Genomic DNA, 17,983 nt, shown 5'->3' on the forward strand with positions numbered 1-17,983 from the left:
ATCAGGTGAATATTTTATTTTGCTTGTATTTTTCAGCACTAAAATTTCCGTTTGGGTCTTCTTTATACTTGCTATTTCTTTGCTGATGTTTCCTGTCTTTCCATTCATTCACCCTTACTTCCTAAGCAGGGTTATAATATCTGATTAAAGTCTTTTTCTGATAACTCTAAAATCTATGTCATCTAGGCCTTGATATAATTTGATTTTCTTTCTCTTTGCAAATTGAGATAGTCTGGTTCTTCCTATGCTTAGTAATTTTGCATTGTATACTTCACATTTTGAATATTATGTTATCAGATTCTGGGTATCATTTAAACCCTAAGTTGAAGGTTGACTTGTTTGTTTGTTTTAGCAAGGAGCTGCCCTTGTTAGGGTCAGGTTACAAGGTCTGATCTGCATTGTTTGGGCTTTCCAAAGTCAGTTCAGTTTCCAAACATTTCTAGTCCTATGTGTATGCCACTCAGTGGCCAGTCTGGATTCTGGGCGGTAGTCTGCCCTGTAGCTCAGTTCTCAATGCCTGTGCTCTGATGTTTAGGGTCAGATCCATGCATGCATAGTTTAGAGGTGAGCAGAGGAGTTCATACACTACTTGTGGGGATCACTCTAGAGATAGTCTCTGCAACAAATGCAACACTTTCTCACTCCTTGAGGCCTCCCTTACTAGTCTTCCAGCTAGAAAGCTGGGGTTTTATTTTTCCTGCTCTGATATTTACTTCTCTCAACTACATCTGCATCCTGGTCAAAGGAGTGATAGGACACCAAGAGAATAAAAGTAATGGGGATTGGCACCATGCTCTTGAGACCAAATCTCCTCTGATCAGAGTGAAGGGTTCCCCTCTCTCTTAGTTTAAGGTGCCTTCCCTGTGACCCCTACCATCGCTGTGCTACTGCTGCTGCCACTGCCACTGCCATAGGGAGAGAAGTTGAATGAAAAAAAAAAAGATGTGGGATTTCCCCTATTCTCTTGACCCTTAGAAGCCCCTTTCCCATCCCTTGGGCCAGACACAGAACACTTCTCTTGGAGTTCTTCTCTGTGTGCACTTCAGGGTTTCAGGCTTCCTTTGAATCCAGGCCAGGTGATACCAAAAGGGAAAAAGGGTAAATTCAGTGGAACTCGAAATTCTAGTCTTCTTCCCCAGTCTGCTTGCTATTATTTACATTGAGGAGTCCTCAGGGAGCTGTTCCATGCTTTCTGTCCAGGATCCTGTGGGAATCTCTCTTTAGAGAGAGACAGGTTGGAGAGTACTGACTCCATCTTGCCTAGAACCAGAGCCTCTGTTTTTATTTTGATCATTTTCCGCCTTTGGCTTACTTTAGTTTTAAATTGCTCTATTGTTTTTTCCCTGACTTCTTCTTCTTCTTTTTTTTTCTTTAATTAATTTATTTTTGGCTGCATTGGGTCTTTGTTGCTGTGCACGGCTTTCTGTAGTTGCGGTGAGCGGGGGCCACTCTTCATTGTGGTGCGCAGTCTTCTCACTGCAGTTGCCTCTCTTGTTGCAGAGCACGGGCTCCAGGCGTGAGGGCCTCAATAGCTGTGGCTCGCGGGCTATAGAGCCCAGGCTCAGCAGTTGTGGCGCACGGGCCTAGCTGCCTCTTGGCCTGTAGGATCTTCCTGGACCAGGGATCGAACCTGTGTTCCCTGCATTGGCAGGAGGACTCCTAACCACTGCGCCACCAGGGAAGTCCCATTCCCTGGCTTCTTAAGGTAGATAATCAGATCACTGATTTTAAGTCTTTTGTCTCTTCTAATATAAGTATTTAAAGGAATGGTACCTCAGGAAAAAAAAAAAACTTGTTACCTCAGGGCTTCAGTCCTGCTTATCTGTAGTGCTCTTGTCTCCTTCCTCCACATGGGTCCGATTCATCTTCCAGCTGTTGCAGCACTGCCTGCTGTCATAACCAGTCACAACAACATCTGGAGATAGAAAAGCATCATCTCTTCTTCATGTCCCTTTTTTTTTTGACCGCGCCGCGCAGCATGTGGGATCTTAGTTCTCCGACCAGGGATTAAACCCTCGCCCCCTGCAGTGGAAGTGCAGAGCCTTAACCACTGGACTGCCAGGGAAGTCCCTATGTCTCTTTCTTAGAAGAAAGCAAACTTTTCCAGAAGCCATGCAGCAGGCTTCCCCTAATGTCTCATTGGTCCAAATTGAGTGATATGCCTGTTTCTAAATCAAAATTACTTGCAAGTGGAATAGGATTATCATAATTAGCTTAGACTAATCATTTGGGGTTGAATGAATATTAAAAATATCAAACTGTAAAACCACCTAGGTGACAAGACTGCTAATAGCCAATGAATCAAAAGTAAAATTTAATGGACTAACTCAGTTCTGATGCAGCCTCACTGACATGTCCAGCTGGAGATATTCTACCTAGAGTCCTGACAACTCCTTCTTCAATAGACTGGAGCCAGCAAAGCTGCATAGGAAAAAACTGCAGATGTCTACCCGGCTGATCATTAGCTCTGACAGTAGAGTTCCTTAGTTTAGCTGCCACTCAATGTCATTGTAGTCTTTGAATAAAAATAATCCTTCATTTGAAGACAAACCAGTTAATCTGAGCTAAATTCAAACTCAAGTATGATTAAGAGAGCCAGATAATAAGATACATCCATTAGCTTAAAATTTCAGGAATCAATAATGTAATTAACTTAGCATATAGCTTTATATAAGGAAATAACATTGAATCCAAGATGGAAATTTATAACTAATTTTAATATTATTTACTAGCCATCCAGGATTTGTAGCCCATATAGTCCATTCAAATCTTCCTTTAGGGCTGCTGGGATAGTCTCATCCATTGCCTGTCCTAAATGTTAGTGGCAAAGAGAAAATTATTTGTTAGTCCCTTCACCAAACACTCGTCTGGATTTTATCTTCCAGATCTTCTGCTTTTCAGCATTCCATAGGGTTTCTTCTTATTATTATTCCTTTTTTTTTACTAGAATATAAATGTTCTTAGGACAGGATTATAGAAAAGTGATTTCCTTTTTGTTTCTTCCAATGCTCTTGTGGTAAAATATACAAAGTTTACCATTTTAACCATTTTTAAGTGTACAATTCAGTGGCATTAAGCACATTTATAATGTTGTACAGCCATCACAATTATCCATTTCCAGAACTTTTTTATCACCCCAAACAGAAACTCTACCCATTAAACAACTCCTCATTCCTCTCTCCCCGCTGCCCTGGTAACCACTATTCTACTTTGTCTCTATGAATCTGCCTATTCTAGATACCTCATGTAAGTAGAATCATACAATATTCATCCTTTTTTGTCTGGCTTATTTCACTTAGCATGTTTTCAAGGTTCATTCATGTTGTAGCATGTACAAGTTTGCTCTGCTATCCCATAGCAGGGAGTTTCTATGAAACCTTTCGGAAGCTGAAATGGTGTAAAGCAAAGAATCGATTACTTTATGACACATCTTGCTAACGGATACATGAAATAAGTCAAGATAAAGCACATATGCTCACAGACACAGTTCAAAGCTATGGCAGCTTGATGCTGAGATGCTTGGTGTAGTTCCAGGGAAGGAGCTTGGCTGTGCCAGTCTTGCCATTTGGGGAGCATACTGTCTCTATTACGGAGGGTTAAATAGGTACGAATGTAGGTCTTTCATAAAAGTGAAGTGATGGAAAGCAAACTTTCATAAAGCAGAGGATACCTGTACCTGTTTTCACTAACTGAAATAAATCTGAGGAGGATTTTCACTTTTAAGGAAAAAGGCAAAAAGCAATGATAGCATTCAGCATTTGTTTTGGCGGCAAGCTGTTATAGAGGCAGCAAGCAGCCCAAGCAGCTAGAGTGGAACCGCCAAGCTCCTTTCCGGAGAACTACTCTCAGCATCTCAGCATGAAACCGCCATAGCTTAGAACTGTGTCTACGGTAATTGCTTCTTTGCTTTACACCATTTCGGCTTATGAAAAGTTACATAGAACACTCTACTTTCAGATAGTGGGAAAAACCTGTACTAATGTAGGTCTTTTGTAAAAGCAAAGTGGTGTAAAGTGAACTTTTGAGAAGTGGGGGATACCCGTATCAGAATTTCATTGCTTTTTAAGGTTAAATGATATTCCAATTGTATGTGTATACCATATTTTTGCTTATCCATTGATTTATTGATGAACACGTGGGTTGCTTCCACTTTTTGGCTGTTGTAAATAGTGCTGCTATGAACATGAGTGTACAAGTATTGGTTTGAGTCCATGCTTTCAATTTTTTCGGGTATATACCAGGAGTGGAATTGCCATACCATGTGGTAATTCTATGTTTAGCTTTTTGAGGAAACACCAAACTGTTTTTCACAGTGGCTGTACCATTTTACATTCCCATCAGCAGTGCACAAGGGTTCCAGTTTCTGCACATCCTTGCCAACACTTGTTATTTTTTTGTATTTTTAATCAGCCAGCATGATGGGTGTGACGTGGTATCTGAGGTGTCGATTTGCACTTCCCAAATGATTAGTCATGTTGAACATCTTTTCCTGTACTTACTGGCCATTTATATATCTTCTTTGGAGAAATGTCTATTCATGTCTTTTGCCCATTTTTGAAATGGGTTGTTTGAGGGTTTTTGTTTTTTTTTTTCCTGTTGAATTGTAGGAGTTCTTTACATATTCTGGACATTTACCCTTTATCACATATAAGATTTGCAAATATTTTCATTTCACAAATATTTGAGTGCCTATTATGGGCGTGTACTGCGCCTGATGCTTGAGAAACACGTGAATGAGGCAGCTCATGCTCTCAAGAAACATAGCATAGTGAGGTCAATACAGGAGTAGATATAGTATCCATTTAGTGGATAAAAAGCTATAACGTTGAAAAGAAAAGTGGAGCTTATTTTTTATAACTGATGTTTTTGCTTCTTGAATTCCCCCCCCCCATTGAGTGGGGAGTGGTAGTGATGAAAGAGTTGAATTAAATTATTCGGTCCATTTTAAGTTCAACTCCCTATCACGGCTATTTCTCCCTCTGCCGTTCTCTGCCATCTGGATGTCTGGGAAGAGAGTTTACATTCCCTGTGCTGAGGTGGTGCTGTGGATTGGGTCTCAGATGGCCTTGCTATCCTCCTGATCCTCTCTGGTTTCTATTCTGGGCAGCTAGTCTGCTGTGGTGCTTTCTCACCAAACCTGCAGCAGTAAGTGATCTGTTCTTCTGGTGAGGCAGGAGGCCAATATCCCTTCCTTCATGATTTGCCTCCACCTTGGTTCTAGCCACCCCTCTAAGGTGTAGCTGAGACTCACAGTTCTGGCTACAAGTTCCACAAAGTTACTTTGTCCAATGATCCCAACTCTCCAGGTGGCTCAATCAGCTACTTTCCAAGGTCCCCATCAGGCAGGGGGAACGGCTACAGATCTTCTAAATCACATGGTAGCTGGTAGACTCTTTACTAACTCTGTATTGCCATTTTTACAATAGTCCAGTGTTGGAGCACAGGAAGTCTGTTCAGCAATTGTTTTCCCAATGCACTCAATGACAAGTACGCCCAGCTTTCTCCCCTTACAAGTTCTCTCCCAACCCCCTCCAGCATTTCTGCAGTGAAACGTCACCTGTGTCTGACCTTCTCTTTGTCTCACCATTCCCAGGATCAGGAGGGCTTTTTTTTTCTTTTACTATTCCATGACTTCTTTCTTCTCAGAGTATCATTCCTCCTCTTCCTTGGGCCATATTTGCAGTTTGATATTTTATCTTTTAAAAATTATTGGAGTATAGTTGATTTACAATGCTGTGTTAGTTTCAGCTGTACAGCAAAGTGAATCAGCTATACATATACATATATCTACTCTTTTTTAGATTCTTTTCCCATATAGGTCATTACAGAGTCCTGAGTAGCGTTCCCTGTGCTATACAGTAAGTCCTTATTAGTTATCTATTTTATATATAGTAGTGTGTATATGTCAGTCCCAATCTCCCAATTTATCCCTCCCCTGACACTTCCCCCCTGGTAACCATAAGTTCTACATCTGTGACTCTATTTCTGTTCTGTAAATAAGTTCAACTGTACCATTTTTTTTAGATTCCACCCATAAGCAGCATGATATTTGCCTTTCTCTGTCTGACTTACTTCACTCAGTATGACAATCTCCAGGTCCATCCATGTTGCTGCAAATGGCATTATTTTGTTCTTCTTTACGGCCGATTGTAGTTTGATATTTTAAAAATATCATATTTCATGTGATAAATGTAATGTCAGGGTGAGAACAGATTGCTATGGAATCAATAGAAAGGTGTGGAGGTGGTCCCAACCTACTCTTAGGTTGTTAACAGTAGGCTTCCTGGAAGAAGTGGCATTTAAGCTAAAACCTGAAGAATACACAGGAGTTAGATAAAGTGCAGAAGCTGGATAAGAGTTTAAAAGGAACACATACAAAGGCCTAGAGGCAGGAGAAGGACTTCTAATTAAGAATGTCTTTGGCATAGAGTATTAAGGAGGCAGTAACAAAAGAGAAAGCTGAAATGGTAAGCTGTGGTCACATCATGAAGAGCCTCAAAAACCTTGTTTAGGAGTTCTGACTTTATATTAAAAGCAATGGGGGGAAATCCCTGGCAGTCCAGTGGTTAGGACTCCATGCTTTCACTGCTGAGGGCCCAGGTTCAATCCCTGGTGGGGGAACTGACATCCCGCAAGACGCGCGGCTTGGCCAAAGGGGGAAAATAAAAGCAATGGGTGGCTTGTGTTTTAAGCAAGGAGGGTACATAACCAAATTTATGTTTTAGAAAGATCACTGTGTTTGAAAGAGATGGATGCATATGAAGGAGGCAAAACTAAGGGCCATTTTGCTCCCCCCTACTCAGGGATTAGCCACCATCTTGAATTTTTAAGAATATGCTAGAAAAGTCACATCAGCATATTTGAATGTTGAAGAGATGGATCCTGAAGGAAGGCAAAAGGATGAATAAAAAAGAGAGAGAATAACTGATGGCAGCCAACATCCTTCAGAGGTGGGAAGGAATGCTGAGGGACCAGAGAAGAGAGACCCCTCTTTCATTCTGAAAGGAAGGGGAGAGGAAATGATGGGTGAGATGTAGATAAGTTGACAAACTTGGTGGAGTTCTCATCATTTTTTTTTTTTTTTTGATAATGAAGGAGGCAAAATCATAGCCGTCTGCTCATGAAAAGGAAAGTGGCCAAGAAGGAGTATGGCAAACACTGTTGGCTGACTCAGTGTGGTTCCCAATCCCCATCTGCCCTGCTGCTTTCCTTCTAGGAGTTGAAAACACTGGCTTTACTAGACACACCTGCAACAAGGAAACATAAGCAGAATTTTGCTGGGGTTTCTTGGAAACCTTTCCCTTTTCCTAGTAGAGGACATGGCCATGGCTGGAGTCCCTCTTCCTCTCTGACTTGACCCCAGATGCCATTCCCAGAGCTGGGACAGCTCTCTTGCATATCTGAGAAAATAAGTATGAAGGAAAGGCCCAAAGAAGTGCAGAGACAGCAGCCAGACAAGTCATTGTTCAGCTGCTGATTCACAGCTAGCAGCAACTCGCCTCCAGATTTCTGGTTGCAAAGTCTAATTTGTTTAAGCCACCAAAGGTGGATTTTGTATCCAGAAGCATTCCTGATACAGGAAGTTTCAAGGACAGTGACAAACATCTGACCTGGTCTCTGAAGAGAATGGGAGAGAAAAAGAGGGAACGTAGGATTATAGATAATAATAAAGGCTCAGATGAAGTGAAATTCATTTAAAAAACAACAATTTCATTTTGGAGTATTTACTATCTGTGGAAATTAATCAATTTGATGGGGTGCTAATATGCTAATTTTATCAAGTTTACACCAAGTCATATTAATTCTCCAGTTAGATAAACTAGCACCGTCTACTTATTAGGAGACCTATGTAAGTGCAAGATAACTTAGAGTACTCAGGGACACCCTTTAAAGATTCGTTATTCTAAGATGATATGATTCACATCACTGTCTGGTGGAGAAGTTCAGATTATTCACACTGAAGACAATGTAATCTTGCAAAGTTTATGGCAGAAGCAAATGAAGAAAGACGCTTCCCTCAGAATACTTGATTTAGATTCTGTCATTTTATTCACATAGTACCCAAAAACCTCTTTCCATGATTAAGCAGTAATTCCCAATACATGTATCTTTTGAGGCATTTGCTGCTTTAATAGATGGCTTGTTCCTCTCTTTAATTACAAAAAGAATGAGACCCAAATAAAAAGACTCCTACATTTTTAATAAATGAAAATGTACAAAACTCAATACTTATTCATATTTACTAGAGCTACAAAGTATAATCACTATCAGAAAATTCTAAAATTAAAATTTGTATTCTCCTCTCCCCTTACTAATCTTTTATCAATATTCTAACTAAGCAGAGCATGTAATCCCACATTTGTCTCAGGAGTTACTCCAAGCACTAGATATGACTGGATTTTCTGATAATGAAATGTTTACACTTCATGAGGAACAAAGAAGTTCACCATGAGGCCTATCTTCCCTTCTCCTTCTAAGGACTTTCATTTCTCATGGTTGCCTCCATATTGGGTAACGGTGGCACCATGGGAGACATGACAATCCGTGTATTCTTGTAATACATACAGAGTTTTATTAAGAATCCCTGGAAAGGGGGACATTATGTTATATATTGTCAGAATACTTGAAACTCATTTACTAAGAATGCATAAGACCCTGAAAAGGTTGTCCTGTGATGCCTGAAACATGTTCACAGCTGATTTATGCCAGAACAGAGGCAATGAAGAACTCTGAAGGATATAAGGGTTCCCATTTCCAGGTAAGTACGCTTCTCCATTATGTGCTGCACTTACCAGGTAACATCAGTCTTGTTTGGACAGTCTTTTCTTCATCTTCCTTATTTCTTTATGTTAAGGTGATCATCAACTTTATATAAGCACCCACAGATAACTGTTCATTATTAGAACACTCATATTTAGGCCACTTCCTGAAGACATGTAGAGCAAATCTTAATGCTTTCACTGAGATATTTCCAATATAAATTGTAAAAGAGAGATAATTTTTTTTTCCTACACAGGAAATTACTTAGTATCATCAACAGTATGTATAGATGATATTATACATCAACTATACCTCAATTTTTAAAATTGAAACAAACAGTATGTAGGTTCTCAGGTTTTCGTAAGAGATGAGTAAAGTCCCTTTACTCACCTTCTTCCTAACAATGACCCTGGACATTTCAGCTTAGGTCTTGAGGTACATATTCTTTTGGGTCTCCTCAATCCTATTCTCATATTTTGAATCTGGTAACAGAAAATAAAACAGGAAATTTATTTTATTTTATTATTATTATTTTTGGCCACGCCACGTGACTTGGAGGATATTAGTTCCCTGATCAAGGATTGAACCCAGGCCTGCAGCAGTGAAAGCGTGGAGTCCTAACCACTGGACTTCCAGAGAATTCCCAGGAAATTTTTTTTAAAAAAACTGATTTAATCTTTGGTCTAATAACTCCAACAGGGCAAATGTACTTGCCTAAAAAGGAACATACTAGTTCATTATTTGTGTTAATAATGGAAACAGTAGAACATGTCTGAGAGTATCTTTTCAAGAGTTGCACTAGGGATGGAAATCCTATTTAAGCTTTAGAATCTCAATCATCTGAACTGACACTGTACTGAAAAGGAGAAAAGCAAACAATGCTGACAGAAAATATTCTACATTCTCTCCTGTGGCTTTTACAACCTTTGAAAGGAAATTGGTGCCCACTGAAACTACCAGTTTATACTAAAGGAGTATTGGTGCCTTGTGTCTGCTCCCCTGTTGAAAAAGTTCTCAGTAAATGCTTTGACTCCCTCATAGCACTGATGGGACTTTTTCTCCAGCATGTTTTTTCCTATGTCTGAAAAGATTCGAGCTCTGACTAAAGGCTTTCCCACATTCATGACATTTGAAGGGTTTCTCCCCAGTGTGGATTCTTCGATGTTGAATCAGGATTGCACTTCGGCTGAAAGCCTTTGCACACACATCACATGTATAAGGTTTCTCTCCACTGTGGATCCTCTGATGTAGATTAAGGGCTGAGCTCTGACTAAAGACTTTCCCGCATTCATCACACTTGTGTTGTTTTTTTCGAGGACGGTTTCCCTGTCTTCTTTCAAACTTTCTATCTTGTTTGCACACACACATCACATGTATAAGGTTTCTCTCCACTGTGGATCCTCTGATGTAGATTAAGGGCTGAGCTCTGACTAAAGACTTTCCCACATTCATCACACTTTTTTTTGGCGGCGGGGGGACGGTTTCCCTGTCTTCTTTCAAACTTTCTATCTTGTTCACAGGTTCCTCTAAATGTGAAACTCTGGGAAGCATTCATTTGAATAGTGTTAGAAACTTTGTAATGCAGTTCTTTGCCTGATGAAGTCTTTCGCCTTGAAGCTGATTTCACATTTACAGTTCCGGTGTCTCTATCTGAAATAATACATGGAAAAGCAAATGTAATCAGTTCTCTGTTCAGAAGGAAGGAAAACGAAATAGAATGATCCAAATGAAATATATATATAGACTATTTTCTAGCTGGCATGTTTGAAATATAGCTTCACAATGTGGAGGATGGAGAGGGTAAGGCAGAAAACACTGAGAAGATCAAAAGGTGAAAGAGAAGGTTTATATACTGATGAGGCAGGCATCTATAAAGATGAAAAGCTCTGTGCAAAAGGTAGAATGGTGAGTAGGAGTAAAAAGATACATTAGAAACTGAGGAAAGTCTGGAAGAAAAGAAAGGGCCTAAAAAATGAGGAATTATTGGAGAAGCAGAGGAGCAACTGAAGGAGAGGAATTAAATGTGGTAGTGGGTAGCAATAAGCAAGATTTAGTACAAGAGTATCAATAAACAAAAGTTATAAAAATAAATGAATCAGTCTTTAGACCGTGACCTTGGGGGTCCCTCAAAAGGGCCTCAGGGACTGCCTGATGGCGGAAGAGGTGGGCTGAGACTGCTTGTTCCTGCTTTAGTCAGAGTAGCTGTGTTTTCAATTGTTTAATATATTGCAACTCCACATAAAATTTCATTGAGAGGGCCATGCTGCTTAAAAAAAGGTTTGAAAATCTGGATGGAGATGATGTCAAGGATTCAAAAATCTGAACGATATTATAAGAATCTCTGAGAAGGAAATAAGGACAAAATACTGAGAATGTGCATTGGCAGGATATATAATGGTGGAAGTTCCCACAGGAACAGGAGGCAGGAGGGGAGACTGGAGACCTCTTTCAGAAAGCAGCCTAGATGTGTGTGATGGGTGGGCTGAGAGGCCACCTTCCCACCCCCCAACCATGAACTGAACCCTGCCCCTCACCATTTTGTCTTAAGGTGTGAAGCTCCTTCGATGCCCACTGCAGTTGCTTTTTTGTGGGCTTAAGCTGGCTACGTGGTGTCTCCTGAGTGATTTCACAAGTTGGTAGCTTCTTTGCAAGCATGTCCTCATTTCGTCCAAGAAAGACCTAGAAACAGTTTGGTACTAACTGAGGCTGAAGAAGGGAATCAGGTTGGGACTTGAAAATAAAATAACAGAGAAGAAACTATCCTGGGACACAGGAAAAGGGAGGAAAAAGGCAGAGGCGCGTTCTGTTTTCTGGCACAGCCAGGAGTCCACTCACCACACTCTACATTTAGTTGTGCTGAGTGGGAGTACAATTTGGGAGCTCTAACCCCAGTGATGTGCCAGAGCTCCTGACTCAGCCTTGTCCCTCATCCCCACAGCCCCTTCTCACCTGTTCAGCCGCCCTGTCATGCTCTTTCTCCAGCTCCTCCAGCATCACCACGGCTTCCTCTCCACTCTCTGGTCGGTTCTCTTGAAACCAGGCCTGCAGCTCCTCAGGCAACATGGCCAGGAACTGCTCCAGCACCAGCAGCTCCAGGATCTGCTCCTTGCTGTGCACCTCTGGCCTCAGCCACTGACAGCAAAGCTCCCGGAGCCGGCTCAGAGCCTCCCGGGGCCCAGGTGTCTCCTGGTAGTCAAACTGCCTAAACCGCTGGCGGTAGGTCTCTGAGCTGTAGTAGCTGCTCCAGTGGCGGCTGGAGGCCATATTACAGGCCTGCCCTCCCTCTTCCACCTTCATTACCAGAATGCAGTCAGGGTCCCCTGAAGTTTGTGGAAGGAGTTTTGATGTCTCTCTCAATTTTGCAGACATTTGGACTGGGAATAGCTCAGAACTGCTAGGCTTTAATCTTCAAGAAGGTTAAACTCTCCTTATGGACACTCCTAAATATGATTAAAGAGACAAGTGGAAACAAGACAGAAATGCTTCTTAGAACGATACAACTAAGAAACGTTAAGACTGTACAGAAAGTGCTGCCCTTAATCTTAACATAAACCATGCTTTCAAAGAACACTTCCTTCTTTAAGAGAATCATAGAGCTCAGAGGCATTAATTTATATACATGAGTAATTCACAATTTATTCTGAAAATCATGCACATGAGACTGACTAAATATCACAATAAGAGATCAGCCAGGGTTGCAGAGGAGCTCCTGGAGAACAGAAGTAAGGGAAGGCTGAGGAAAGTTATGACTCTGGGTCAGCCTCGAAGAGCCAGTTAATTTTTTCTAGACTGCTGCAAGGAGCTCTAAGGAATAGTCTCACGAGAGAAGTACCTTTGCATTGATTTTTTTTTTCGATGCTTACTAATTTTTAAAACAATATTACTTTGGCATTAAAGGGACCATACAAAAGAAAAAAGCATATTCCTCCATCTTAATGTATTTCCATTTTTTCATGTACATGCCTACTGCTCATCTGTGACATCCATATTATTTACTTAATTATCTCTTTTTTTTTTTTACTTAATTATCTCTTTACTGTAGACTATTTAGGCTGTTTCTAATTTTTACTATTATAAACAATGCTGGGAAGCACATTTTCAGAAAATATACTATTTTTCTCCTTTCAAATTATTTCCTTCAAAGATGTCCCAAGGACTTGACTTACTGGGGTCAAAGGAAAAGGGACAAATATCTTGCTATGTATTATCAAATAGATTATAGAAAACGCTGTATCAAATCACAGTGTCACCAGCAACATAGTGATGTATGGGGGCAACAATTTCTCCAAGTATCGCTAGCTTGTTAGCAGGAAGGGGGTGGGAAGACACTTTCCTTAGTAGCATTTTAGTATATGTATAACTAGTAACTGACAACTAATTTAAACTGTTATATGTGTCCCTATTTTTCCTCTCTACCATTTTTTTCCCCACTTCACCGAGAACTCTTCTAAGCACTGAAGATATGGCGGTGACCCGAACAGCCTGCGGCTGCATAAAACTTATATTCTAGCCCGGGAAAAACAAGGTTACCAAATAAATGACACAACTTTATACAGTGCTCCACAACTGAAACGCAGAGAATTTACTATGTGCTAAGCACTCGTCTAGGGATCTTAATAAATATAAACTCATTTAAATCCCCATAAAAGCCCTGTAAGGTTCTTTTCATCTCCATGTTGAGGAACCCGCCAGGGCAAGCTCAGGTAACGAGACCAAAGGCAAAAGAGCAGGGCTGGGGCCTGAGTTCAGGCCATCCACACTTCCTACGGTGCTGCGCGGTCCAGAGCCGGTGGCCAGGGTCGCAGCGCAAAGAAGGAGCAGCAGACCCATACGATCCTGAGCCGGAACCGAATCTGGGATCGAGACCGGAGCGACAGGTGGGGTTTGAGGCCACGTGTCTGGAGCCGTCTAGGGAGTTACACAGAGGGCCCCTAAGCTAAAGCATCCTCTGGAAGTCGCAGGAGTGGCCACCGGGACGCACTTTGCGTCTCCCGCACCAGGAGCGGAGTGTGTGCCGGGTCCACAATTGCTCTCAGTTCCACCCAAGAGACCAAACCCCCAACACCGCGCGAGGGTCCGTAACGAACCCGGTCCCTGGTGGGGTTTCGCCTAGAGTCCTAGATCCGGGGGTCTTTCCCGAGGGGACCGACTCTCCCTTGGAAATACCTCCTCTGCTGAGCCTGCTCCCGACGGTCCCGGGACACCTTCCTCCACCACACGGCGCCGCTCCCGGACGGGGACCCGACTCCGCAAGACCACACGAGGAGAATGGGCGCGGCGGGAGGGTGCGCGGGAGGTCAGGTAAGCGCGCGGAGGGTGATGGGAGGAGGTCGGCTTGGGGGGCGGGGGTCAGGCGCCCCGGGGTACCCGGACAAGGAGAGGGGGTGCACGCACGCGCTGTAAGAGGCCAGGAGGTGCGGGGACGAGGTGGAGGCCGCGGGGAAGCGCCGGGGGCGTGAGGAAGAGGTAGCCGGGGTGGGGGCGGGGAGGAGTTTTAAGAAGGGGTGCGCGGGCGCGTGTTGGGAGTGGTGGTGGGGCTACCGTGAGGTGGCCCCAGGCCGGCGGCCATCCCTTCCCCATTCCCCCGAGTGACTGTCGCTTCTCCCGGAGGCCTAGCAGGGCGAAGAGACCTCAACTCTCACCTCCGGCCTAGGAAGGACGACCCCGCGTTTTGGGGGAGAAGCCGGGGAAGCGCCCAACAGGACGCTGCTTCCGGTCCTCTCGGCGGGGAGGGGGCGGGGCTCGGGATGCCGGAGCCGTTGCCATGGAGACGAGCCGAGGCCCGCGCCTCAGGCTTCCAGAGAGGTAGCTCTTGGACTGTGGGGAAGAGCGAAATACCGACGGATGGGAATCCAGCTGCTCGGGATCCCCGTTCAAAGAAACCAGCATTATTTTTCTCAGAGTACTTTTACTTACATTATTTCGTTTACTCTTTCGCTAACCCAGTACGGTTTTCCCCATTTTACAGGGAATAAACCCAAAGTTTCTGTGACTTGGCCAAGGTCACGGAGGAGACTCCCGGGCTTTCTACCGCTACGCACAACTTTCTGTAATACCATCTGCGCTCCTGAAGCTGGCTACGCTCCAAGTATCGTCGTAAGAAATGTGTTTGACCCTCCCATCCTCACCCCATGTTTTCACAAGAGAACCTAATGGCCCTTGAAAAGGTGTGAACCCGCGCACGCACATATTTTGGCACTAATATATACATATATATGTCCTCAGATAATCTTGAGTAAATTTAAAAATAAATTTGAGACTAACTGAGCTACAAGGCCACAGCCCCACATATTGGCTTCCTCCTCCACCCACTTTCCCTAGGGACTCTTGGAAATATACTTGTAGAGGGAAGTAGGGAATCAGGGAGAGGACAGCAATGCTTGAAAATTAATAAACGACAATAAGAAGAAAAAAACCCTTTTGGTATGAACAAACAAACAAAAAAAGAAAGGTATATTAGTAATGGAGTCTGAAGTGATGAGAGAAAAGGCTGGTTTACTCAGTCTATGCCAGACCTAGGGGATTAGTGGAGAAACTTGCATCTTAATTAACCTACAATGATATTAAATTTGAAGAATTTATTTTTTTAAGAAATTCTTGCTTCTACAGCGGTATTTCATGGGATAAGATTTTTTGCTGAGTTAATTGCTAACACAAATAGCAAGACAACCCAAAAGTGTACAAGGGAATGTATTTATGGTGATGGTGGGTAGGTTAAATGACTCAAGGCAATGAGGAATCCGAAACAGATCCTCAAGGGCAATTTGGCAGTGGTGTGAAGTCATAGAAAGTGGTTTAAGGAGAAAATGGACAGCAGTCAAAAGCTGCAAGGAGAATAAGGAACTGTGAAAAGCCATGTGATTCGGCAGGAAGTCAGAGGTGAGTACATCAGCTACGATTCTACCAAATAGCTGGACCCAAGAACCTAAAGTTTCTTTTAAAAAAGGGAGGCTTCCCTGGTGGCGCAGTGGTTAAGAATCCGCCTGCCAATGCAGGGGACATGGGTTTGAGCCCTGGTCCAGGAAGATCCCACGTGCTGCGGAGCAACTAAGCCTGTGTACCACAATTACTGAGCCTCCGCTCTAGAGCCCGCGAGCCACAACTGCTGAGCCTGTGTGCCACAACTACTGAAGCCTGCGCTCCTAGAGCTCTGCAACAAGAGAAACCACCACAGTGAGAAGCCTGCGCTCTGCAACGAAGAGTAGCGCCTGCTCGCCGCAACTAGAGAAAGCGCGCGTGCAGCAACGAAGACCCAACGCCACCAAAAAAAAGAAAAGAAAAAAAAAGGGAACAAATGTAAAAGATTGCTTGTTATAAATAGTTCACAGTAAGCTTGATAAAGGGCAGGTTTTTGTTTGTTTGTTTTTATTTTTTTAATGTTTGGGTGGAAAGAAATTAACAGGAACAAGCTCCAAGTAAGGCAAGCATCTAGCTGTATACCAGATGCGTGGTAAACACTGGGAATTCAGTTGTGAGATACAGATTCTTTTTTAAACAAACAAAAAAATTTATTTATTTATTTGGCTGCGTCAGGTCTTAGTTGCAGGCATGCAGGATCTTCGTTGCAGTATGCAGGCTTCTCTCTAGTTGTGGCTCGTAGGCTCCAGAGCATGCGGGCTCAGTAGTTGTGGTGCTCCGGGTTAGTTACCCCATGGCATGTGGGATGTTAGTTCCCTGACCAGGGATCGAACCCGCGTCCCCTGCATTGGAAGGTGGATTCTTAACCACTGGACCACCAGGGAAGTACTGAGATACATATTCTTGCTCTTTAGGAACTGATAGACTAATTAAGGAGAAGAGTATATAAACTGACTATTCCAAAGAAGGTGGCAGATGTTCTGATGGAGCTACCTACAGGATGCTACAAAAGCACAAAGAAAGGGAGGTGTTGGGGAGAGCTGAGTGTTGATACATTTCAGACTGAGGGACCAGAGCAGGAAGGTTAGATTTGTTGGATTGGAGGATGTCAGAACATGAGTGGCTGCGGATGAGGGTGAAGAAGTAAGCAGGGGTCTAGTTTTGAAAGATTTGGCAGGCCAAGTAAAAGGCTGTGAACTAAAATTTTAAGGAGGGTCTTGAGCGAGTGGCTCAAGCATATCTGCAATTCAGATAAAATTCTGATGGCAAAGTGAAAGATGGGTTTGAGTGGAGACCAAACTGAAGGTAGGGTGACCAGCTCTGAAGCTATTTCAAGGTTCCAGGCTGCAACTGATGGAGGTCTGAACTAGTGCACGGGGGGAGAGGATGGAGGCAGATTCAGGAAATATTTGGGGAGCTGGTGTTTGTTGGATGGTAGGCTGACCATTGGGTGGATAGTGCGTCATTAAAGAAGTTTAAAAATAAAACAGTATGAGTAGGTTTGACAGTGGCTTATGTGGGAGTTTTTGGTAGCCTGAATCTGAGTCTGAATGAAATGCTTTAATCAATACCATACAATCACACAACACAAAATTGGACACTTTGTGAGATTGTGTGCAAGTAAATATCAAATGTGCTCTACATCTGAATGCTTCTCCTGTATATTAAACTCCTTGCAAATTTCTTTTTTTTTTTTTTTCCCTGCGTGGCGCAGCTTGCGGGATCTTAGTTCCCTAACCAGGGATTGAACCCATGCCCTTGGCAGTGAAAGCTTTGAGTCCTAACCACTGGACTGCCAGGGAATTCCCTCCCTGTAAATTTTATAAGCTACTTATAAACACAGTGAAGGAAGAGGACAATCACTTTATTTATTTATTTTTTTAATTTTTGAATTTTATTTTACTTATTTTTGTATACAGCAGGTCCTTATTAGTCATCAATTTTATACACATCAGTGTATACATGTCAATCCCAATTGCCCAGTTCATCACACCACCACCCCCCACTGCTTTCCCCACTTGGTGGCCATACATTTGTCTCTACATCTGTGTCTCAATTTCTGCTCTGCAAACCGGTTCATCTGTACCATTTTTCTAGGTTCCACATATATACGTTAATATACGATATTTGTTTTTCTCTTTCTGACTTACTTTACTCTGTATGACAGTCTCTAGATCCTTCCACGTCTCTACAAATGACCCAGTTTCGTTCCTTTTTATGGCTGAGTAATATTCCATTGTATATATGTACCACATCTTCTTTATCCATTCTCTGTCGATAGGCATTTAGGTTGCTTCCATGACCTGGCTATTGTAAATAGTGCTGCAATGAATATTGGGGTGCATGTGTCTTTTTGAATTATGGT

General features: G+C 42.6%; 1 protein-coding gene across 1 annotated transcript; it reads right to left on the minus strand.

The window, feature by feature from the left end:
- Positions 1-8,922: 8,922 nt before the first annotated feature.
- Positions 8,923-13,993, minus strand: LOC102982909 (zinc finger protein 396). Its single transcript, XM_055080734.1, has 5 exons — positions 13,927-13,993; positions 11,710-12,200; positions 11,295-11,439; positions 10,263-10,410; positions 8,923-10,105 (listed from the first exon to the last, which is right to left on the minus strand). The coding sequence occupies exons 2-5, from the start codon at positions 12,127-12,129 to the stop codon at positions 9,796-9,798; spliced, it is 1,023 nt and encodes a 340-aa protein (XP_054936709.1). The 5' UTR covers positions 12,130-12,200; positions 13,927-13,993; the 3' UTR covers positions 8,923-9,795.
- Positions 13,994-17,983: the final 3,990 nt, after the last annotated feature.

This window comes from Physeter macrocephalus, chromosome 19 (assembly GCF_002837175.3).
Source record: "Physeter macrocephalus isolate SW-GA chromosome 19, ASM283717v5, whole genome shotgun sequence".
Taxonomy (NCBI): domain Eukaryota; kingdom Metazoa; phylum Chordata; class Mammalia; order Artiodactyla; family Physeteridae; genus Physeter; species Physeter macrocephalus.